At 49.2% G+C, this 23,640-nt stretch overlaps 4 protein-coding genes across 4 annotated transcripts; 2 read left to right on the top strand and 2 right to left on the bottom strand.

Annotated features, from left to right (window-relative positions):
• Nucleotides 1-4,976: 4,976 nt before the first annotated feature.
• AKAW2_51090S (bZIP transcription factor) lies at nucleotides 4,977-5,993 on the bottom strand (the record flags this gene model as incomplete). Its single annotated transcript, XM_041690980.1, has 3 exons — nucleotides 4,977-5,105; nucleotides 5,183-5,754; nucleotides 5,822-5,993. The coding sequence occupies 3 exons, from the start codon at nucleotides 5,991-5,993 to the stop codon at nucleotides 4,977-4,979; spliced, it is 873 nt and encodes a 290-aa protein (XP_041544511.1).
• A 9,198-nt stretch (nucleotides 5,994-15,191) lies between these two features.
• On the bottom strand, nucleotides 15,192-16,608 carry BAT2 (branched-chain amino acid aminotransferase, cytosolic; the record flags this gene model as incomplete). Its single annotated transcript, XM_041690979.1, has 4 exons — nucleotides 15,192-15,204; nucleotides 15,263-15,961; nucleotides 16,021-16,318; nucleotides 16,380-16,608. 4 exons carry the CDS (start codon nucleotides 16,606-16,608, stop codon nucleotides 15,192-15,194), a joined length of 1,239 nt encoding a protein of 412 aa, XP_041544510.1.
• Nucleotides 16,609-17,535: 927 nt separating this feature from the next.
• On the top strand, nucleotides 17,536-20,337 carry AKAW2_51088A (putative protein kinase Scy1; the record flags this gene model as incomplete). The annotated part of the gene is made up of 2 exons (XM_041690977.1): nucleotides 17,536-18,973; nucleotides 19,022-20,337. The coding sequence occupies 2 exons, from the start codon at nucleotides 17,536-17,538 to the stop codon at nucleotides 20,335-20,337; spliced, it is 2,754 nt and encodes a 917-aa protein (XP_041544509.1).
• Nucleotides 20,338-21,064: 727 nt separating this feature from the next.
• Nucleotides 21,065-23,335, top strand: AKAW2_51087A (dipeptidyl-peptidase III; the record flags this gene model as incomplete). The annotated part of the gene is made up of 3 exons (XM_041690976.1): nucleotides 21,065-21,192; nucleotides 21,276-22,155; nucleotides 22,220-23,335. 3 exons carry the CDS (start codon nucleotides 21,065-21,067, stop codon nucleotides 23,333-23,335), a joined length of 2,124 nt encoding a protein of 707 aa, XP_041544508.1.
• Nucleotides 23,336-23,640: the final 305 nt, after the last annotated feature.

The raw sequence follows: 23,640 nt of genomic DNA, 5'->3' as shown, positions 1-23,640 counted from the left end.
ACCGATGTTCATTTCAGCTTGTCCGACTCCGTATCTGCATACTACACTACTGCCTGCCAATGCATTAATTTATTTCCTCTTGAGCCTCCTGGTGTCACTCATGCATGACGAATTCCACCCCCCTTCCTTCCCCCAATCAATGCAATACTGGCAGGTGAGGTGAGGGGGAAGGGGGTGGAGGATGGGTTTTCAGCCTATACGAGAGGGATGCATTTCTTTTCCCTTTCCCCTCACCCCTCACCCCTCACTCACTTACTCCACCCACCCAAGTCAAGTCAGGTCCCTTTAACTGCCTCTCGTCTCGTCTCGACTTGTCTTGACTAGACGAGACTAGACTAGATTGATTTCTCCCTTCGGAAATCCCTGGCGTCCGAGCCGTTCGGCGCTTCTGATGTATTCTGTTGCCCATCGCGCATCCCTCGTGCAACTTTAGCCTGGTTGCTGCAACGCTAAGAGATGGGGGTGGGTAATCCTGGTCCTGGTCACTCTGAGCCTCCTCTTCATCCATCTATCTACCTCCTTGACACAAAAAATGATGAATACGATACGTAGATGATTGCGATAGATGATGCATTTGGTTGGTTGGTGCCAGCGAAACATTCCCTCCGTTTCTGAACGTTGTACAAGACTCAGAATTAAACTTGGGGAAAATGAAAAGAAAAAGTACGGGAAGGATACTAGTATACATCACATCACCTTCTAATAATCTAGATTTAGATTTATGATCGAAAGAGAAGTAACAGTAACTTTTCTTTAACTCCGAAACAGAAGCCAGTCTTGTGTGTATGTGTATGTGTGGCTGCAGTAGACTCGTATATTTGAGCCTTGTTCAACTATACTACTATCCTATCTATCTATCTTTCTATGCATCTAACGTCTGCCACGCTGTCTGTCTGTCTGTCGGGCATGGTTTGGTCTAGTTCTAATTCTACCTAAGGCGTGCAGCGGAGCAAACGTACATTTAGATTTAAATTTGATTTGGCTTTTGGATTTTCTGCGGCTGTAACTGTTGCATAACTCAGCGTTGCATTCATTTTATTTCTTTTTCTTTTTCTTGATTTTCTGCTATCGCCACTCATATGTATGTCTGTGGTATACAAACAAAGAAATGGAGGGGATGAGAAATTGTATCCTGGCCATACAGCTTTACTTCCGGGCAACTACCGGCCAGCCAGCCAGCCGCATCTTAACCTCTAAGGCGGATTGGATGGTTACTGGAAGCAAAGCACATCATGTGAACAGTAAAGTACTTGACTTGCATGGCAAATAAGAACTGAATCTGGTAGGTACGATGCTTGACGCTAGGGGTCTTGAATTTGACAGAGACTGATTGATTGACAGACAGCTATACAAGTAGTGATTAATTTGCATCGGGGTTGTCCGATGCAAGAATATGTATGTAGTATGTGTGTGTGTGTATGTGTGTATTGAGTGCTTGCTGGTAGTAGCAGCCTTGCAGCTTTCATCATTATTCTCAGAGAGAGAGAGGTGGAAAGGGAGATTCGTTATTCGGAGCAAAATGATGTATACTCTACTAACCCTGCAGAAGCCAAGGAAATCAGATATCTTGGTACAAAGTATAACCTGTCCCCCCGTGTTGGGTGTAGGTAGATGGGCGGGCCGCTACGGAGTACATGGAAGGCTTAAAATGATCAAAGTACTTACATACTGTCAGATGTATAACTAACTAATGGTTGATTAGTAAATCACTTAGCATTGATCGATAATCTGAGCTAGGATCTATCTCTAAGTAGAAATCGAGATGCCAGTACGTATTGGCGTCACCTCATTGTTCTCTCCAAAGGTACTCACCCACACGATCCAAGCTCCATATGCAGTAAATAGTAACTAACTAAAATCAAGACAAAGACAAAGACAGACACCAGCAAGCGGGTCAAGTCAAAATTCTCTAGACTCGAGAGACATCTCAGAACCAGTCATCGAAGCACACTACTTACAACCCTGTAGGACAAGTACCACGTCATGCCGGGAGCTGTGGAGGCGCAGCAGCAGCAGCAGCAGCACACATGTTCGTAACTTTCTCTCTCCCTTCCCTTCTTGATCTTCTTCCTGCTGCCGTTTTTTTGCGAGCGAGACAGCAGCAAAAAGCAGAGCCCCACTAAGTACGAAGTACATTCTTAGAACGAAAAAGGGAACCATTTTATCTTATTTATTTCACTCATGTACTAACCAACTAAGGAAGGGAGAGCGACGCGCTGGTCGGGCCAGCATCGATCTCCCGCCCATATTTCCACATTCCAGCCTTTTTTCCAAAACTTCCCTGCCCTTCCCTTCCCCTTCCCGCCCGTCGTTCGTACATCACTTTAGTAGTTAGTCGGTTAGTTAAGGTATGGAGTAATCCGTACTCCATAGTTGGCGACTGATTGACGGGGCACTGCGGCATCTCACCTACCAAAAGGGAAAAAAGTAAAAAGAAAGACAGCGGGTTGGCCGGAAGCGGGTTCGACGGGCACGCCGCGTTGTCGCAGGGACAGGGTTCTGGCCCTGGCGTTTTTGGGGGGGGATGCAGTGCACACTCACACACCACTCATTCCCTAGCGGACCCAATCATCGTATTCAGGTAGTTAGTTACTCTCTCTCTTTCCCTTCCCTTAGTTTAGTAAGTACTTACTTACTTACTTACCGACTCGTTCTCGCGTACTTCGTGAGCTAATAAGTTAGTTAACTTAGCTTTCTACCAGCTGAATTAACACTGACCTCAAGACAGACGGGCAAACAAACAAGGAGAGAGAGTAAACGCCTGGAACCTAACTACCCAGCACATAGCAAGCAACGTCTCGTAACACAAGAAAACAAGATCCTACGTAGGACGTATACTAATCTCCTAATTCCTAAGTCCGAGATCCGAGCGGATAACTCCGGTTTGGTTCTGGGGGAAGAAGGTCTGGGTTTGGGTTTCACTCGTTTAATGCTTGTTTGTTCAACCTAACTTACAACATACCCTTTTTCTCTTTCTTGCCCTTCCTCTATAGTTACCATCTAGAATGCTTACTTTCTCCTCATGGAAGGGGAAAAAAATAATTAGGTAGTAGTAGTGTCTTTCTGGAAAGCCAAAAAGAAGTGTCCATAAGTAAGACAGAGACCCAGTCAACTTATCTAGCTGGGGGCCAGTCTAGGTAGGTAGCCAGCCCATGGTCCCTGATTTAGTTAGTGTTGGTTTAGTACGTAGTAGATAAGTGGTTTGAGACAGGCGGCGTATCGCCGGGAATTTTTAATCCTTCGTTTAGAGCAGTTAGTTCAACTACTAAGTATGGATGGATGGGGCCCGCGGGCCCGAACAATGAACAGAGAGAGAGAGCAAACAGAGCAAAGTACTACTCCGTAGAGCAGAAAGAGAGCCTTGCGATTAAATCGATACGTAGGTTCATAGTAGACTGGCTAGTTAGCTAGGGTCTAGGTTAACTACCTATCTAGGTAACTATTTTGCGAAATGGCCCCAAGGCTGTGTATGCCCTCCAAGTTAACTAACTAACTGTTTGTAAGTAGTATGTATGTATGGTATGCACGATGAACAAATCTCGCAAACCCGTGACTAAAAAACCATGTACGGAGTACTAAGTAGCAAGTTACTACGGCCCCCAAAACGGTGTGATTTGAATTGATTGAGTTTCTGTGCCGAGGCATACATCCCCAATTCGATTTACTTATTTAGACTTACTGTGCATATTTGAGTTGTTCAATTGCCGAGGATGTAACTAAGTTTGACTGAAGAAGCCCGTGTAGATTTTCTTTTCTTTTTCATTATCAAGTAAGTTAACAGGTAGATAGAGCAGGACCGTGTATGCACAAACGGACACGGGAATCAAAAAACACCATCGGGATCGTCTCATACCCCGACTCGACTCGACTGCCTAACTACGTACTTACTAATCTACCTGACTGAGCCAAGGGTACACTAACATAGCTAGCTAGCTTGTAGTACTTAGCTAACAACAGTGGATGTGAAATCACGCTTGTTTGGATCCGGTAAACCACAAACTGCTCACTGGAAAAGGAATTAATTGACCCATTTCAAGTAAACAGTAAGTTAGGCCACTAAAACTGGGCCTACTGGTTTTAGTGTCAAGGGGCCAAGCGCAACCCCCCCTTAGGTTCAAATCCACTGCTGCCCCAGGGTTGCCATACGAGCCGACCAATCAGCAGACACAGCCATCGGCGGGAGGCGAAAGCCTCCCCGTCCACGGTCTGGGTTGGCAGTTACCCACTTTGGGACCGGAGACATGCGCGGGGATTTCGGGATGGGTGGAGTTGCCGACAAAGTAACTTTTTGGGTCGCTGGCGGGTCTGAGACCTGACCTGACCTGACCTGACCTGGCCTCGGCTCGATTCGAACTCGACGAACTTCTAGATGGAGGATAGTGGCATTGCATAGCAACACGGCTTGGTTGAAGCCAGACTCGATTCAGAAAAGTATGGTAATCTATCTTTTGAAACACACGGACGGACGGATTGATCGGTCGGTAAGGAAAAGAAAAAAGAAATGAAAAGAAAAAAAAAAGGAACAATTGCTTTCCCAATAATAGCCAATTTCCCACACACGCATACACCTGTAGCCTTGTTCCACCCCACCCCCCCTCCATTTCATCATAAACGCCGCAAAACATGCATCTATCGGCTTGCACAAACTAAATAAACCTCAAAGCAATGCGCGGGACCCGGGGTGGGGTCCTTTCTGGAGCGCAGTCCACAAAATATTCCTCTGGAGAGGAATAATAAAGAGAAGAAGAGAAAGATGCTCACAAAGGAAACAAATCATCAATCGCAAACAAAAGAAACATAGAAATCAAAAAGGTGAATCATGCGGTTACATCCAACCTTGACTCGATAATACATCATAACTGTCATTAAAGCGGGCAAGAGTGGGGTGAATCAAGGGGAAAGATAAGAAGGGAAAAAGAAATAAGAAGAGGAAGACAAAGTACCACCGCTAGCCTTCAGTAAAAATCAACATCAAATCAGAACAGCGAGTATGAGTGGGGGGAACACGGGTCCGACTTCGGTGTAAGAGGACAACCTAGTAGAGGCTCTGCTGGGGTGGAAGGGGAGGAATGATCATCGCTGTAGACTGAAGACAAAGGTGGCATCTGAAAGACGGCATTAGCTCCGCTAACCCTGGTACTTCTTGCACAGACCGGCATCAGGTAGAGAGAGGGGCATGTACAGGAATGTTGTGCTCTGGAAGGTGTTGCGGTGTCGGACCCAGATCAATGCCAGCCATGGATGCATAGCTCATACTGAAGGGGCTGACAATCTCGTCATCGGCGTACGAGTGGTGCTTCTTTGCGCCCGATCCGAGTATCGGACCAGGCAGGATCGAAGGCAGCGTTGTTCCGTACTCTCCGTATGGCAGATCATTGTAGTGGTTGTTGAGAGAGTGGTAGGAAGGTGGCTGTCCGTACGAATGGTGACCATAGGATTCCAAGTGGGAGTATGAGGGGTAAGAGAACACGGGAGGCGGCGAGGCTGAGAGCTGTCGAGTGCATTGCTGGGAGAACATCGACGATCCGCGATCTTCCTGGGTGGAGTGGCTGTCATAGGAAGAGCCTCGTTGCGCGGAGGTGTGACGGGTTGCATCTGAGCTAGACTTGGTTGTGCGAGCCTGTTTGGTGCGGGACTTGACAGTGTGCACCACCGCCTTCGGCGACTCCGAACCCTCGTGTGACCGTTCTGGAGATGTCGAAGCAGTTGCGGCTCTCTTCTCCAAGTCTTCGAGGCGGCGCTTTAGCTTCTTGCCTATTATCGCATTCAGTCAGCCTTGTGTCGCAACATAGACAATCAAGCGGCGAGCAGGATAACTTACGGTAGTTTCTCTGAGCAATGCGATTCTGTATCCGGCGACGCTCTGCAAGGTCTGAGATCTTGGTCCAGTCCTCATTGGGGTTGGCATTAGGACTGAAAGCGCTGCTGGTGCCGTGGTTGGAGCTCCTCGAGCTCGAGGTTTGTTGATATGAGTAATTGGAAGACCGATGCATCTTGGATTGAAGTATAATAGAGAGGGTTGATGGTATATATAGATCAAAGCTCTTGTTCACAAAAAGCAGAGATATACAAGTAGTAGTAGAAAGTGGAAAGCAGTTGGACTGATGATGATATCAGAGGAAGATGAAGTTGAAAGAAGATGAGGAGCCAGAGAGAGGATCTGGGATTGACTATATAGATATTGAATCCAAGTGAGAGTCACGAGTCAAGGATGATCAACATCTGAAACTCATAAGAAAAGACACAGGATGCGTTCAGTATTTAAAACTAAGCCATGGGTCGATCAGCTGGAGAACAGGTCTGTAGCTTATGCCTGCTAAGCCCCGGGTCCGAATGAAAGCAGCCCGTCCGTGATGGTCGATTGAACCGTTGCGATAGCAGCGTTAGTCCGTGCTCCGAAGAATTTATTATAATTGACATTTTCCTTTTTCGAATTAAATTATTATGGGTAATAATTATTTTTATTTTTCCCAAACCCAAAAGGATAATATTGAATTAAGGAAGAATAAAAAAAAGAAAAAGAAAAAAAAAAGGTAATAATCAAATTGGGAATGGCTGGAGACTTGCAGGGTATGCATGGCTTGACCATGTGTTGGTAGGGAACTTTTCCCGAATGGATTGGCGGATGTGCAGGGCTGCGTCACTAATGCCCGGTGTGGACTAAAGGGAATCCTAGGGAAGGGGGAGGGGGAGGGAAGGAAAAGGCGTGAGGCTGTTTTGGCGGACCCCGATGACCGATATGGCCGAGAGAGCGAAAGCGAGAGTGGGAGGCGCGGCCACGGAGGGTTAAACAGGATCCATGATATCAGGCAGTGCTAGCTAGACCAAGCCAGCCAGCCCCCCCCTCTCTTGCTCTTCTCCCCCGGTTGGTCCACCAATCTCGACGACCATGTGGTTCCATATCGATCTGCCAGAGATAGTAAGTAGCTACCGGACAGGCCCGAATGCCTGAGAAGAGGCACAATTTCCCTCTATCCAAGTATATACAGCAATCCGCCTCTTAGTATTCATCAAATACACAGATCAAATTGCATTAGTACGATACGACTACAACTGTCTACTAACTAGGCTATGCGTTATGTCTTCCCCCCCATCATGCAGCATTCTCCCGAGATTCTACGGTCGTATATTCCCTGTCAAATCATGCAGTGCCGAGAGGAGCTGAGTTCTGTCGGTCCAGGATTCGAAACGAATGCAACAACGGGCCCTTTCCGGACTAGTTGGATAGCGTGTCTTAAAAGAGAAGCCGTTCAATTGAGCCAACCGAGACGGTCAAAAGCCCCAAGAAGCTACTGCTGCTGCTGCTGCATGGCCATCCTTCCATTCCCACACCCACTCACCCCCTTGATGATAAGTCAACCTCGCATGTCGAGTGTGATTGAGTATGTGTTGTGTGGGTGTGGGTGTGGGGGAGAATGGGCCCAGCATGGCGGGCTCCTAATCTAGCTACTAGCTTTTCCAACTTCAGTAAATAGAAATTAGGCTTGGAGATTTGTCCTACCGATGGACGGCCTAAGAACGTAGTCTCGAACCGAGTGACCCAATTACATTCGTTCCCTGGACTTTGAAACGAGCGAAAAGGTGTGTGTGAGGGTTGAGTGTGCGTGGCTTAAGCAGGATGTTTGTTGGACTGGTCTGCCAGGAGGGGGCTGAAAATGAAAAGCGCGGCTTTTACAATCTAGTGGTATGTTGGGTGGCCTTGTATCAATACTGTATTGGTATGGGTTTATTGGGTAATTAATTAATTGATTTGTTGGGTATGGTTACACAACCTCTTTCCTTCTGCCTCTTTCCCCTCCTTCTTCTTCCCATCACACCATGTGAGGCAGGGCGATTGCTCAATAGATGAGGAATTTATTTAATTGTCTCATGAACTCTATAGACGTCTTGTGCTTGATGAATGCGTTTCAATAGTTATGTTGTTCTGTTTCAAGTGTTCCATGCCGATGATCCGCGGAGATCCATTACATACACACGCATACATACATACATACATACTACTTGTTGTATGGAGAGTTACTGTAGTCCTCAGGCAATCAATTATCTCCCAGACTGAACCAACTAACCACTAACCCATTAGCTAATGGTTCATCCTAGACCCGTAGCCCCCAAAGACCCATTAACCAGGATATAGTAGTGACTACTAACTAGCTAAGTACCTACTCCAATACTACCTACCATCGTGGTAGCACTACCATCATCACCACTATTCCGGTCTTTGTCTTTGTCTTTGTCGCTTAAATCCGACAGGTTCGGGTGAACCATGGAAATAGTGGAATTTCCGCAGCCTGTGTCTTTAGTAGGCACGTTTTAATCTCCATCGTCGAGGATGATTGGCGGCCGATGTCACCATCCTCAATTAGCTAGTAGGGAAAACTAATCTACTAGTAAGATAGTTACCCATCCTTCAGGTCAGATCATAATTGCTGTCGTATTAACGACGTTTTTTGTGCAGATTACCGCTGGATTTCTTCCCCCCTCCCTTCCCTTCCTTCCCTCAAGCGGCATTCCTTCGAACCATGTCTTGGGCGAACCATATGCAGAAACGGGTCAATTTGGATGGAGCACGTGGTTGTTGCCGTATACTTTATTTAATGTAGTACGCTGTTGCTCCGTGGTACTTACCTCTAGTCTACTAGTTATCTATCAGTGTCCGGTTACCTCTTTCGTATCGCCCGGCACGGCACTGTTCGGTCCTAATTGCTGCCGGGTCGTATTCGCGTATCTATGAGTTACGCTGATTACGAGTGCTAGATGCGGTTACCTAACCACTGTATCTACTGGGTTACTAGTATAATAGTAATGTACGCAGTAGTTACTACATTGAGGAATCCTTTCGACCTCCACACACAGCCCCGGTAATGCACACATAGACGCACAGTTTCTTCAGCTCCTGAGTTTCGAGCATCACATTTTGTTGTCTGCCTTCTTTTGCTCATCGGTCTCTGTTGACCTTACATGCTATGCAATGCATGATTCTCAAAATAGCCCCATCCAATCATGCCCGCGTGCGCCCGCTCGCGCTTATTTCCGAATTTAGATAACTGCTAGGAAATCATTGGAAAAGTGCCATTTGGGTGCCGACCATGAGGCACCGGCATCAGGCTACTAGTCTCGTTACTGAGTGACCACCTGCGTCAAGTTTATCTGCAGGTCGAGGACAAACTGGGATGGAGGGAAAAGGGTGGTGCGTGTGTGTGAAAGTGGTGAGTGTGCCTCGATTGACACGAGCAGCGCCCCTTCTAGTGCACGGTCTCGACTTCTGCCACGTTGCACCCCTCGATCTTGGCAGCACACTAAGGATAAAGATCTCACCTATTCCGAACGGGTGGTGGGAATGAGGGGAAAAGGGAGGGGAGAGGGGACAGAGACGGAAGGGGGGCGGCGCTGCTCATCCACTCTCTTAGCTATACTTTTTCTGAAAAGTCACATTCCTTTTCCCTTATAGGTAAGCCAATGCCAGTTGCTGATTTGTTGGATGACTTGCTTCTGGAGGGTGTGGTGTTTGTTTCATCTATCTTTGTCAACCATCATGTCCATGTCCATACCTTGCCGATGCTTGGAAGTTGCAGTTGGATTGGGCGCAATGAGACATGGAGAAGGGAGAGAAACTTGCAGATCAGTTGATCACTTGATTCCCTAACTTCGATCAAGCACAGCCCGGGTTGCGGACAGTCCGGAGATGGGGAAGATAGCCTTGTTTCGGAGGCTACCAATCTCCGGCCTAGAAGTTGACTGACTGATTGACTGACTCTCTGTTCCCGCAATACAGCCTTTCGGTTGCTGAGTTAGTTTCGATGGTGTTTTTTCCTTTCCGTTTTATTTTTAACATTAAGGTTTTCATTTTATCTTTCATTATCGTCAATTGCCATAAGAAGTCGTAATATTGTTATCCGTTAGCGCTGCTGGATAATAGATAGCCTTATCGCGAAGTGGTCAGTACTCCTCACCTCCCTTGATGGGATAGATGGATGCATGCACATTGCCCCGAGATTATTGCATTATCAAGGGCCCCTGCTTGTACCTGGTGCTGGTGCATACAACATTCCGGACACTACCCCCAAGGAGGCATTTAGCTAGGTGGCTATGTAGCTGCGGACGAGAATCACAATTCGAAGAGCCCCCAATGTCAAGGCTCTTGCCAGATTCGGTTTGTAATCTAAGGACAAGGACCCCTGCGTACTGTTAGTGGATGCCATTACAAATCCGATCGGCAACCCCCAAGAAATCCTGTGGATACTAACCGGGAGGGGGAACGACGGAGCGGGGACCACCTGGATCCACTGGTAGACGAGCGGGCCAGTGACATTGCACAAAAGGCGAGAGGCTTTTCAGCCCCAAGGTGTCATTCCTCCGCTGCAATTGGCTATACGAATTACTTACTGTATTTGGATATTGGGCCTTGGGAGGATGCCTTACTAGCACGCTCCCGTGTTTTACCTCCTATGAGGCTCAATCACTTGCATATTTCAGTCTGATTGACATACACTGCCTCAGAGCCAGGTGTCAATGAGTATTCCTGTCTGCATCACTGTCCATGTGTAGGGCTGATGGCAGTTACGGTTCCTGGTCCGTAGCTTATTGGTCCAACACTGAAATTCCCCAGCCTGATTCAAGCGCAGAGAGGTAGTGGGTAGGCCTACTAGTACGTTAAGCCGTCGATGAATCACATATCACATGTATTGCCCGGTCGGAATGTCTGGATTCTGAAAGCGGCAAGCAATTTTACTTTACCTTGGCTCATGTCTTTTCTGTGAGAGTCTGCATCTGCATGTGTGTCTCCATCTGATACAAGAGATCGCAACCCATGACTCGACCCGACTCATACACATGTAACCATATCTCGTATGGGTGTGCCTGGCTATTCTGTCCTCTTTCTTCATCAGGCCTCGCGAGCCGACCTTGTGCACTAGAGCTGGGCAAATAGCGTCATCATTGGTCCAGGGTAGTGCTCGTATATTTCTGCATGCCGACGGCCTACTACTAGTGCATGAGGATGCACATTTTGACAGGGATTGGGGGAGCGCCTGCGGCGGCCAAGGGTTGCCAGATACTGAATCGAACCTTCTGGTACATATCTAGAAGCACTGGTCCTTGGCGGACGGCACAACTGGTTGGTATGTTTGCTTGCTCGGTCGTCTCACTGGCCGGCTTCTGCGGCATCAGAGATATTAATAATATTCAGGAATGCAGTGTGCGCCAGGCCTGCAGTAGTCTTGACCGTTAGTTCCAAAAAACGCAATATCCTTTTGGGTGCAGAACATTATCCTGAGAAAGGTTTAGAAGCTAGGAAAGGATATCGTATTGCCATTTTCAGGTATATTGAACTTATACTGAACTTGTCGGACTGGAAGTTTAGTTCGGAATAGGTAGTTGGACGCTAAGTGTGGAAATAATAAGTTAGCGTCAGGTCTATGATTCACATCGAGAGGACCTTCGAGTAACTACTCTGTGGGTAGCATCTGGACTGTCCGTCTGGCCATGTCGGATGGAGCGGCCATTAATTTCCGCGCGCGCAACTTTCATTCCCGGTGGACGTGAGTCACGGTTGACAGGATGGCATGGGTTAATCTTGGCCGCCCCGCACGCCGCCAGGAATGGGAGGATGACGAAAACCCACTTGACAAAGTACGGGGACTCCACGTGCAAAGGTCATGGCGTTTGACGGGAAGGGATGGATGGTGCAATCCTTATCGGCCATGCTAAATTAATGCCAGCACGCCTCGTGGGAAAAAGACGGAGGCATTCATGCGACGGCTCAATGCCCGGCCTGAGGAATCCTCAAGCTTTCAGGAACCTTGTCTGACTTTCCTATAGATCTGACGATCATTATAGTCACATCATTGTCCCCCTTCATCAGATTCAATGCGCTGCCACTCAGAATCATAATATTGATGGTGTTTCGTGAAGACAATAAAAAAATAAATAAGAAAGTTAACTCTTGACTAATTATGGCTGAGTAGGCAAGGTTCGCAACAATGCGTCTTTTTTTCCCCTTCCTTCTTGGTGTTCCTCCACCAATACAACATTATATTGTTGGCCCCATTTTTGCAATAATCGATGCATTGCTATCCTAACGTGGCAGCGACATGAGGCCAACATCGCCTAGTCTTCCGCCCCCTCAACCTAGCAGGGGGACTAGTTTCAGAACGGAGCAACGGCAGAAATGGCCCCCAATTTCATACTCGCTGCTCCATATCGCAATCTTTTCTCATAGGTGCCCATACCCACAGACCCTTTGCGCCAGTGTACGGTGTAATAAGCCGGGCACGTCTGTTACAGCCCGCTCGCTTACTATTTGCGACCCATGCCACACCCTTCATGCTCGAAAGGAGCACACCGGCGTGACTCGATGATTCAATGATCGACACGCTGAAGCTGATTGTGTACTGAGAATAATATTGACTGCATAGCTACAACAGTGGCTTGTCGTCTTGTAGACTTTGTCTGCTGGGAGAATATATCCCTAGTGCTACCATGTGTTGATGAGAGTGACACCAATAAACGAGGGTACCAATCACCATCTGTAGATCCCACTAGGTAGTACTAGCCTTGGCCCATTAGTAGTTCACCAGGCGCAGGGGGCACTGCTGCGGTTATTTAAAATCCAGAGGGCTAGTTGATATCATAATAACGTTCACCAGTGGAGCTGGTACAGGTCTGTTCAACGACTTTGACCAGGCCTGGTTTAATGAACCTAATACTGCAGATTGCCGACACAATGACAAAACCAGGTGCCGCCTTGGGCGCTTGCTACTTTGCAGTTGCCCGTTGGCTCTGAAATTCTAAAACGGACAGCCAGAGCTGCGATTTGTTGATGTCTTTGTGGTAGCCAAACCACTGTGACGGGGCTGGGTGCCTAAGGTGGATTTTGGCTGGTTGCAGGACTAGTGATGCAGAAGCCAGCACAGCAGAGCCTCATCCAAGTGCGTGCGTAGCTGTTGTGTTGTGTGCTTATAGAGGGCTGTGCGCACAGCCAAAATGGGCGTACACATATCGCAGACGCCTTACCCTGCTTGGTAGTAATTAATTATTAGTAGTTAGTCTAGTTGTCGGCCTGCCCGACGAGGGTGGTAGTACAGGTATCGGTCTGTACCATGGATTAGGAGTGTCTGGAAGGCTCCGTAACGCCGTATCAAATCAGATTGGTAATCGATAGCAAAGAGGTTGAATGCGAGTAGTATTGTGCATAACTAGGATGTGATTTCCAATCCTAGAATAAGGTGTTGACGAGAGCCACGGGTAACTATGGCCGCCTAAGACTAGTAGTATCTGTTTGCGAGAATATTGAGGAACCATTAGAAACCCATTTCGTCAGATGTCTCGGGGACGGTGAATGTACTGTCCGAACTCCGCGGACTGTCCGGAACGGACATAGTTCTGCCGACCTCATTCGGGCAATCAATTCATTGAGCAATCAATCAAATGACTTCTTGTACGAGTGTATTGGGGACTAATTGGCCCGGTCAGTAGATTAAATGAACCCTTGTGAGTCCAAGTTACGTCAACTCCTTCGGACATCAGTTGTGTGGTAGTGGGTCGGGTTATTCACTCTATCGGGCTGCTGCTAGCTGGGACTAGGCAGGCAGCTGCCATCCTTCGCACGGGTGTGATTGCGGAGGAATAATTGATTGATTAATTGATTGATTGCTGTCACCTCGTGGCAAAAGCTCGGGGTTTACCGCGGCTCGTCCGTCTCCGTGTCGAGAATACACTAGATACTCACTAGTATGGACGACGGAGTACTGATGGGGCCAATACGTCTGTCTCCATTTGTGCTTTGCAGGCCTTAGGCAGTGATAGTCGACATGTCGCCAAGCCCACGATCCTGCTGCTTGGGCCGGTGTTGAAGAACATTGGTCGTTAAGGTGCCCCATCTGTCGTTTCAGATTCTGTAGGCTTCATGGCCCACTCTCGAGCTAGCACACTGCCACACTGCTCGGTTGGACTAGATGTATTGCAAGGTCACGGCGATCAACATCTCTGGAATCTGTTGGTATGACGGTATGGAGAGGGTTCCACCATCCATTCGCATAGACTCCCGCTACTGGCTAAACTGCTATGGATGGACCATTCTGTGAGAATTGAATCGCTCCATCTCGGGAAAGAAGGGACAGAAAGACTGACGGAACGGATCCTGCCGGCAGAGTAAGGCATAGTGGACACAAGAATCCTACTACTGTTGCCAAATGCTCGATGATCTACTCGCAAGTGATTGTTGCCTGGATGGGGTTCAGTAGCCTGAGGTTGGTTGGTCTTCCTAGAAGTCGCCCCGTCGTTGATACTATCTTAATGCTACTCCACAGTTCATAGGGGTACACTGACTCACGGAGACCTGAATGTACGGACGGACTGGTCGGTGTTGGATAGATATCCCGGGTCCGAACACTGCTTTCCTAGTAGTTCGGGGCCGAAACCGGACAGCCACGCCCTACTGGTCGTTGTGACTGGGATCCCATGGGCGTGCATCTACTCGATTGATGAGGAGATATCCAATAATCAATGAGTCTGGCGGGATACGCATCTGGAAATTGTCGATCATCCTGTGTCGATTGTTACAACTCGAGAGTATGGTAGCTAGGATATCATTGTATGGCGATGCTATTTACAGAGACGGCTGAGCGTGCCAGCACACCAAATTCGCCCCAGTCACAGCCCATGTCCAACACAGCTGCCGTTTGCACCTCACGAGGGGGTGAAACGCAACCAACTGAGACAGGGGACGTGCCTCAGGCGTCCTGCAGGTAATCGCTCCAGGGCACGGCTGACTACGTCTGCCATGGCCCGTTACCTGCAGGCTCCTCGCGTGCATCGCCATCATCCTTGACCTCTGTTGCTGGACGGGTGTGTATGTCGTGCAGGAGGCCGCAGATGATGTTTCCGTCTTGTCTAGGATTACCTGGCAGACACCTTCAGTCCCGTCTCCTAAGAACGCCAGAAACTTTGCCCTCGATTACTGGGGTAATCCAATCACCGCTAGGTCGCAAGACGTAAGAAACAAAAAACCCGCCTTTCTTTTGATGTGATGCTCGTGCTCGCCAAGAACAATCACCACTAAATCGACGTATAGTAAGAAATATGCCAACAATACCGGCCATATGATCTCCATCTATCATCAAGATATACCAGAAAAATCTAGCAATGCAAGCTTAAAAGACCATTCCCATATCTCAACACCTCTTTTCGCTGATTTAGAGGACATAGCTACTGGTCGGTTAGCAAGCTGCAACATCCATAGAAAAAAGGCAGGCTCTAAACTTACCTCCAGGGGTGACTCTCATCACCATACTGGATACCCTCGATCCAGTTCTTCATCTGAAGAGCAATGTCGCCTGCTTCCTCAGTTTCCTTCAGGCCGCAGTCGACCAGCTTACCCCGGTAGCTGATTGTCCGTACGGGACTCACAATAGCTGCAGTACCGGCGCCGAACACCTCGATCATTCTGCCCTCCTCGGCCGCTTCGGCGACTTCGGACATCTTGAGCTTACGCTCGGAGATGGTCCAGCCCTTGGGCACCAGTCTTTCCCTAGCCAGCCCCAACACGGAGTCTCTGGTCACACCCTCGAGGATTGTTCCGTCCAGAGGCGCAGTGATCAGTTCCTTCTGGCCAGTTTCCTTGTTCTTCAGAGCAACGAAAAGGTTCATGGTGCCAACCTCGGTAATGTATTCTTCCTCTCCAAAGAGCCACAGATTCTGCTGGAAGCCACGGGACGCCGCCTCTAGCTGAGGGAGGACGCAGGGGGCGTAATTGGCGCCCAGCTTCTTGTCTCCAACACCACCAGGCCAGGCTCTAACAGCATAGTCGGTAGCCTCCAACGAAATGGCCTTGAAGCCAGTGGGGTAATACGGGCCAACCGGGCTTGCAATCACGAACAGAAGAGCAGAGCCCGGGGGTCCCACACCGAGAGTCTTTTGAGTTCCGATCATCGTAGGCCGCAAGTACAGTGAGTAGCCCCGCTCGCTAATTATTTGAAGGTGAGTTATTTTCCTCAATCATCGATTGGTGGGATTTTCACCAACCTTGGAATGAACCTGCTGTCCAACTTCACAAACTCTCCAATCAGCTTGGTGAGGGCCTCGCCATCAAAGGAAGGCAAAGCAATGCGCTTCGAGGATTTGTTCAAGCGCGCCATGTTCTTGTCCGGACGAAACAAGCGAATCTGACCAGACTGGTCCTTGTAGGCCTTCATACCCTCAAAACATTCGAACGCATAGTGGAAAACACAAGCCGACGGGTCGAGACTGAGGTTCTGATACGTAACAATCTGGGGAGAGTGCCATCCCTCCGTTGCGGTCCATTCAATCGAGAGCATATGATCTAAGATGGAATGCGCATTAGAAATTGGACAGCGCTGAGAAACGACACGTGCTCGTCATACCGGTGAAGGTCTTGCCAAAGACCAAGTCCTTCGGGGCAGTCAATTCCTTGGGGGTATTCGTCTTCGAGACTGTAAGTTTCGATGGGTCAAGGGGGGCCAGTTGGGAGGCAGCAGCTGAAGTAGCACTGAAGCATCTCTTCCATAACTGAGCCGTTGCGGGAGATTGAAAGGCGCGCGGTGCGACGAGGCTTTGTAACGCCCTGCGACGAGCGAATTGAAATGACTTCATGATTGCTTTCCGGCTTAAACAACAATTCAGGGGTGAGAGTAGAAATCCCAGAAAAAAGGACAGCAAAGAAGCGCAGGAGAAGAACCACGACAGGAAATAAACCAGAAGAATGTACCGACAGGACCGAGGGCGGGCTGTGGAGCTTAAAAGGCGGATAAGAACGGTAGTCTATGACTCCTGCCCACGGACTACGGCACCAACTCCGAGATTAAGGTCTGACAAGGTCGATTTGGGTTCAGTCATGGAGACCACACTAAGCGAACCTTTGAATCTGGGCATCCCGCCAATACGTAAATGGTTATCTACATGAGCAATTGTACTGGCTATATTGCAAACTCTCCAACCAATAGACTGGTGATGATTCCAGACACCCCAGAAGGAGCTCTCTCTTGGTCAGTCTCCGTTCCGAGTCCGACGTCGGCGAGGCGAGTTGCCGGCAGTAAATCCGCGTTCCAGCCAGGCGGTGAGTCCGGGGAAAGACCCTCCTTCCAGTCTCATTCCTGATTGGCCGAGGGGTGTTCCTTGCACGTGATGCTTGCCGACCGGGCAGATTAGCAGCGGCCAACTGATACCTGAAAGCTACCAGAGGGGAGAGAGATATCATATTAATTTAACACATAAGAAAATCAGAGGCCGGGTAATGTATGATAGCGAAGAAACCGTTCGCCTCGTTTACGCTTGAGGAGGACTCAACTTAGCATTGTCAGCTACGCGCCCCCCTTCCTCTTTCGGTTTCTATATAATACTATTTCTTGTAATATTTGTTCCCCTATCTTCTGTGTCCCTGTTCTTCCCACCCCCGGAACCGCATCGCATACTTCCAGTGTTTCGACACCCACACTGGACGCATTGAGCCCATTGCGGCGGATCTCTCTTTCTGTCTCAGCTTTTTCGTGCCTTCTATGGTGAGAAGTGAAACAGACAAAAATGTTTTCGTCTGCTCTCAAATCCCTGAGCTCTAATATATCATCCAACTACCACATCTCTCCACACCCCACCGTGATCTCCGGTCCTTGGAAAATCCACGATGGGAAGAAGAAATCTACCGGAACCACAGCGTCAATCTTCATCTTTGACAAGAAGGTTCTCGAACCGAGATCAACTGGACTTGGTAGTCGTTCCAGCTCTTCCACCAAAAAGCTGCAAGAAGATGTTGTCGAACGCCTGAAGCGGGAAGCAAGCAATCTTGCGCGGCTTCGGCATCCGTCTGTCCTTCAAGTGCTGGAGCCCGTCGAAGAGACTCGGAATGGCGGGCTCATGTTTGCTACCGAACAGATCACTGCATCTCTTGCGGGACTACTGCAGGCAAAAGATGCGCAGGAGACCACTTCGAGGAGTGGCTCGAGGTCCAGCCGTTACATGGTGGAAGAGCCCGACGGCACGCGCAGGCGAAGAGACCTCGAGATCGACGAATTAGAGATCCAGAAAGGCTTATTGCAAGTTGCCAAAGGTCTCGAGTTCCTTCACGAGTCTGCTGGGCTTGTTCACGGCAATTTGAACCCTGAAGCCATCTACATCAATGCCAAATCGGATTGGAAAATCTCCGGGCTGGGATTTGCCGGCCCCGCTAGTTCTACTGAGTCACGCTCTACTCTCCCACCTTTGGCTCTATCAGAGGTTCTCTACCAAGATCCACGCCTGCCTCAATCTGTGCAATTGAATCTGGACTATACTTCGCCCGATTTCGTCCTCGACACCAATGTCACTCCTGCAGCGGATCTGTTTTCGCTCGGTCTTATTATAGTAGCGCTCTATAACTCACCCCATGTCTCCCCTCTACAAACGCATTCCAATGTGAATACGTACAAAAAGCTTCTCAGCTCTCCATCCAGCACACCCTCCCAAGGCAACAACTTCTTATCATCGGGCCCAATCCCAAAGGACGTTCTTTCTCACGTTTTACCTAGGCTGATAACGAGAAGGCCTGCTCAGCGTCTGAATGCGCGCGAATTTCAACAATCCCAGTACTTCGATAATATTCTGGTCTCGACCATTCGCTTTCTAGAGTCTCTACCTGCAAAAAATGCCAACGAAAAGTCGCAGTTCATGCGTGGACTTCAACGGGTCCTGCCAGAGTTCCCAGTCTCCGTGCTAGACAGAAAGGTGTTGGGCGCCTTACTGGAAGAGCTGAAGGATCGTGAACTTTTGCCTCTTATTTTGAGCAATGTGTTTGCAATCTTGCAGCGTATTCCCAATTCACGCCGCACGTTCCCGGAGCGAGTGATACCTCAGCTCAAAGAAGCCTTCCCAACAGGGAAAGGTGCTGTCCAAGACCGCGACTCTAAAAGAGACGCGGGTCTTTTGGTCGTCCTAGAAAACATGCGCGTCGTTGCAGATAATTGTTCCGGAAAGGAGTTCAAAGAAGGTCGGTGAAACCGAAGACACGCGAATGAGCCGTAACTAACCTTAGCAGACATCCTGCCCCTGATCCGTCTGGGACTCGATTCACCCACGCACACCTTGGTAGATGGTGCAATCAAGTGCTTACCTGTTATTCTTCCGGTCCTTGACTTCAGCACTGTCAAAAACGAAGTTTTCCCGCCTATAGCTTCGACTTTTAGTCGGACAAACAGTCTTGCTATCAAAGTACGTTGTCTGGAGGCGTTCGCTGTACTGTGTGGCGGCTCCGTGGAAAGCAAGGAGGCAATCGACGATGATCTATCGGGCGTAAGCCAAACGAGCAAGTCGCAGTCCGTGAAGTCATCCATCCTAGACAAGTACACGATACAAGAAAAGCTTGTCCCATCGTTGAAAGCCATCAAAACCAAGGAACCAGCTGTCATGATGGCTGCTTTGTCTGTCTTCCGCCAAATTAGAACAGTGGCGGACACCGACTTTCTTGCTCTGGAAGTCCTGCCGGTTCTCTGGAGCTTCAGTCTTGGGCCCCTCCTTGACCTGCGTCAATTTGGGGAATTTATGACTTTGATCAAGGATATTTCATCGAAGATCGAAAAGGAACAGACTAAGAAGCTCCAGGAGCTTTCGTCGGGGGGAGATACTGGAGGATTCCAGAACGGCACTGGGTCTTCCTCAACAGCCTCAATCTCGATGGGCCAGTCTAACATGGACAACACAAGAGACAACTTTGAGCGTCTTGTTCTAGGACGAACGGCAGCCACCTCCAATGACCAGGACATTGACCAATGGGGTAGTCTCACTTCGGGCCCTCCCGCAGTGCAGTCTACTGCTCAAACGACATCGCCTGCGGGCTTCACCTGGTCTTCTAATACTACAAGTTCAGGTGTGAAAGGGAGCATGCTCCCAGCCCAAAACAACCTCAGCATGCGTTCGATCACTCCGGATTATAGCTTGAACACCTTCCCGTCCCTAGAACCTGCCAGTCGGGCCAAGTCTCCCCCGACGCCGTCGTTTCCTACCCTGCAGCCTTCGCCTTCTTCATCGTGGAGTATACCGAGCCCCGCGAGCAATCAGCAATCGGCCCAGAGATCTAATGTTTCCGGTCTTTCTCTGGGAGCGCTAGCGAACATGAAGACTCAGGCACCTATGCCTAGCCAACCCACTCAATCTGCCCCCAATTACTCTGCATTTTCAATTCCTCCGCCTCCGTCGGGTCACAGCTCCGTTGGATCATTTGGCAGTCCTGGGGGACTACCTAAGCCGGGAGGTTCGGCTTTTGGTACAACTGCCTCCCCCAATGCTTTTCTAAACAACAGTGCGCCGCAGGCAACACCAAAGCAAGGCCTTGACAAGTACGAGAGCTTGCTGTGAAACCCCCGGGGGTAAGGTCATACAATGGATCCAGTCGCATATTTTCAAATTATAGTCACCAGACTCAGATTCTCTTTGGGATTTTCCCTTTATTTCTCCCCCTTTATTTCTTTTGTCTCTCTAGCATAGTCACCGGTTATGTTGTGTGTACAGCATCATGCATGATTCCCCCATTGTTTTAGGCGTAGTTCAAAATGGGCTTAAAAGTTTTCAATTTTCCTCTCTAATGTCTGAGTTGGCTTGCATATGGGGCAAAAGAAGGGTTGTGACATATCTAGCATACTGCCATCATCAGGCCACATGATTATGATAATGGAGCATGGGGAGGAAAGCGTGGTGCTACAAGGTGGAGAAACAGTCGTGGAAACGATAAGTGCAGGGCTCCACTTTTTTTTGTTGCCAAGCAACCCGACAGTAGATTGATACTATTCCATTCGACTGCAATCTAGGTTTCCTTTCCCCGACGGTGACCCGACGTAGCAGTGACGGAGATTCTGGGTACCCACGGCCACCATCAGCTTCTCCAGGCATGCAACCTCCTCTTCGAGGCGCCTTGAGACGCTTTCCGTCGGCTCAGCGTTTTGTCCTCCCCCACCGCCCCTCGTCCCTGCTGCCCCTCCGTCATCGTCTGCCTCCCCTCCACCTCACCCGCTGCTCTTCCTCGTCTGTAGCAAATCCCCTCTCTTCATCCTCCGATTCCCTAATTCACTCCCCTCATCGAGCCACAATGGACGCCCAGGCCAAGCAGCACTACCTGGCCGACTCGCCGCCAACCGTGGTTCGCTTGGAAGTCAAGTCTCACTTTGACAACCTTACGGACCCGAAGCTGCGGAAATATGCCCATTACCTGAGCAGGTACGTTATGAATTGCTATAGCCGATACATTTGCTACTATTTCGGTGTCATGTCGGGTCCCACTAACATGCATGTGTCTGTAGAGCTGCCTTTGAGGGAACCCGTATTACCCTCCGTCAGGTCTCCCCGGAGTCTGAGCCTATTTACGACCTCATTCTCGAGCTTCATCGGGCCTGTGATGGAAACTGGTCCGAGCTCGCTCAGAAGACCAATGTCAGCGATGAGCATCTACGCTACTTCTTGGAGTATGCAACCCAATTCCTTGGGAACTGTGGTAACTACAAGGGTTTCGGAGACTCGAAATTCATTCCCCGACTCCCCGTTGAGGCACTCCAGGCTTTAGCTTCAGCCACGCCAAAGACAAAGGCTGCCTTTGATTTGGCCAATTCTACCGGTGGTGGCATCTACGAGACTGATGAGCAGTCCCGCATGCACCTCGGCTACCCGGAGGGCGGACACATGACAACATACTACCCCGACTCACCGTCTATCACAAAGGATGAGATCACGGCTATCGGAGATCTGATGGAGCAGAAAGGATTGCCCTTGGAGAACACAAGACTCAAGAAGACCGAGTCTGGTGACTTCGAACTATTGATCGCATCGGGTGTCTCCTCACCACCTGTGCGGGATAGAGATCTTGGCGATGCCGATATCTTTGAACTGGATGGAAAGCTCAAGGGAAAGACTCTTCGTCTCGTCTTTGGTGACTATCGGGAGGAAATGGCGAAGGTCGCTCACAGCGTGAAGCAGGCGGGACTTAATGCGGCAAATGAGAACCAGAAGCGGATGTTGGATGCATATGCCATGTCATTCGGCTCTGGCTCGATTGAAGCATTCAAGGAGAGTCAAAGGATCTGGGTGAAGGACCAGAAGCCGGCTCTAGAGACGAATTTGGGCTTCGTCGAAACCTACAGAGACCCCCACGGTGTGAGAGGAGAGTGGGAAGGATTTGTTGCCCTGGTAAGCGTCACGTCAGAAATCAAAACCCTATCGCTCGGACAGCTAACAGAGCGCCCCAAAACAGGTCAACCTGGAGCGCACACGGGCATTTGGAAAATTGGTAGACAGTGCCGAGGCCATGATCCCCAAGCTTCCTTGGGGTAAGGATTTCGAAAAAGACAAGTTCCTGAGTCCTGACTTCACCTCCCTGGAGGTATTGAGCTTCCAGTCCTCTGGTATCCCGGCTGGTATCAATTTGCCTAATTACGATGATATTCGGCAAAACCTTGGATTTAAGAACGTTTCCCTTGGCAATGTCCTTAGTGCAAAGGCCCCCAACGAGCCTGTTCCTTTCATTGCAGAGAAGGATTTGGAGGTCTACCGTAGATGCCGTGATGCTGCGTTCGAGGTCCAGGTCGGCATTCATGAATTGCTTGGCCACGGAACCGGAAAGTTGCTCCAGGAAACAGCTCCTGGGGAGTACAATTTCGATATCTCCAATCCTCCCATTAGCCCGGTGACGAACAAGCCTATCTCATCCTGGTATAAGCCTGGGCAGACTTGGGGCTCGGTATTTGGAGCGATGTCTTCTTCATATGAAGAGTGCCGCGCAGAGTGCGTCGCTATGGCGCTCAGCTGCGACTTCAGCATTCTGCAGCTCTTTGGCTTCGGTGATGGTAAGGAAGATCTGGCGAACGAGGCCGGTGATGTTCTTTTTGCGGGATACTTGCAGATGGCTCGTGCTGGTCTCGTGGCTCTGGAGTTCTGGGATCCCAAGACGCAGAAGTGGGGACAGGCCCATATGCAGGCCCGGTACAGTATCCTACGTACCTTCCTTGATGCTGGAGGCGACTTTGTCAAGCTCTCATACACTAAGGATGACCTGTCCGATCTGGAGATCCACCTGGACCGTTCCAAGATTCTGACTCATGGTCGTCCTGCTGTGGAGAAGTACCTGCAGAAGCTGCATGTCTACAAGAGCACTGCAGACTTCGAAGCGGGCAAGAAGCTTTATGACGATATCACGTCGGTCGATGAGTGGTGGGGTACCAAGGTCCGCGAGATTGTTCTCAAGAACAAAATCCCTCGCAAGGTCTTCGTGCAAGGCAACACCATCTTGAATGGGGATGAAGTCACTCTCAAGGAGTACGAGCCTACGCTTGAAGGTATGATTCAGAGTTTTGTGGAGCGTAATGTTTGAACGTAAGGCGTTGAGGATGAGGCCGGAGGAGTATTAAAGGGTTGATCAATAACGCTGGATACTCGAGGCTCTCCTCTCTGCATGGTGGTACATATTGGGTGGAAATGTGGCACACTGCCTGCTTTAGTAGTATGGATTGGATCTATCAGGCATGCATCATCAATATGACTTGCATATAATCAGAAATCTTTATCCTACCATCTACATCATAGTATCTACTTACCTGGTAACCTGTGTTCTGTCGGAAATGAGAGGGATCGCCCACTTTGACAGGCAGCATCTCCTACCAAATATTCGGGAGCTTT

This window comes from Aspergillus luchuensis, chromosome 5 (assembly GCF_016861625.1).
Source record: "Aspergillus luchuensis IFO 4308 DNA, chromosome 5, nearly complete sequence".
In the NCBI taxonomy this organism is placed as follows: Eukaryota; Fungi; Ascomycota; class Eurotiomycetes; order Eurotiales; family Aspergillaceae; genus Aspergillus; species Aspergillus luchuensis.
Note: the sequence above shows the minus strand (reverse complement) of the source record. Positions and strands in the feature narration are given on the sequence as shown.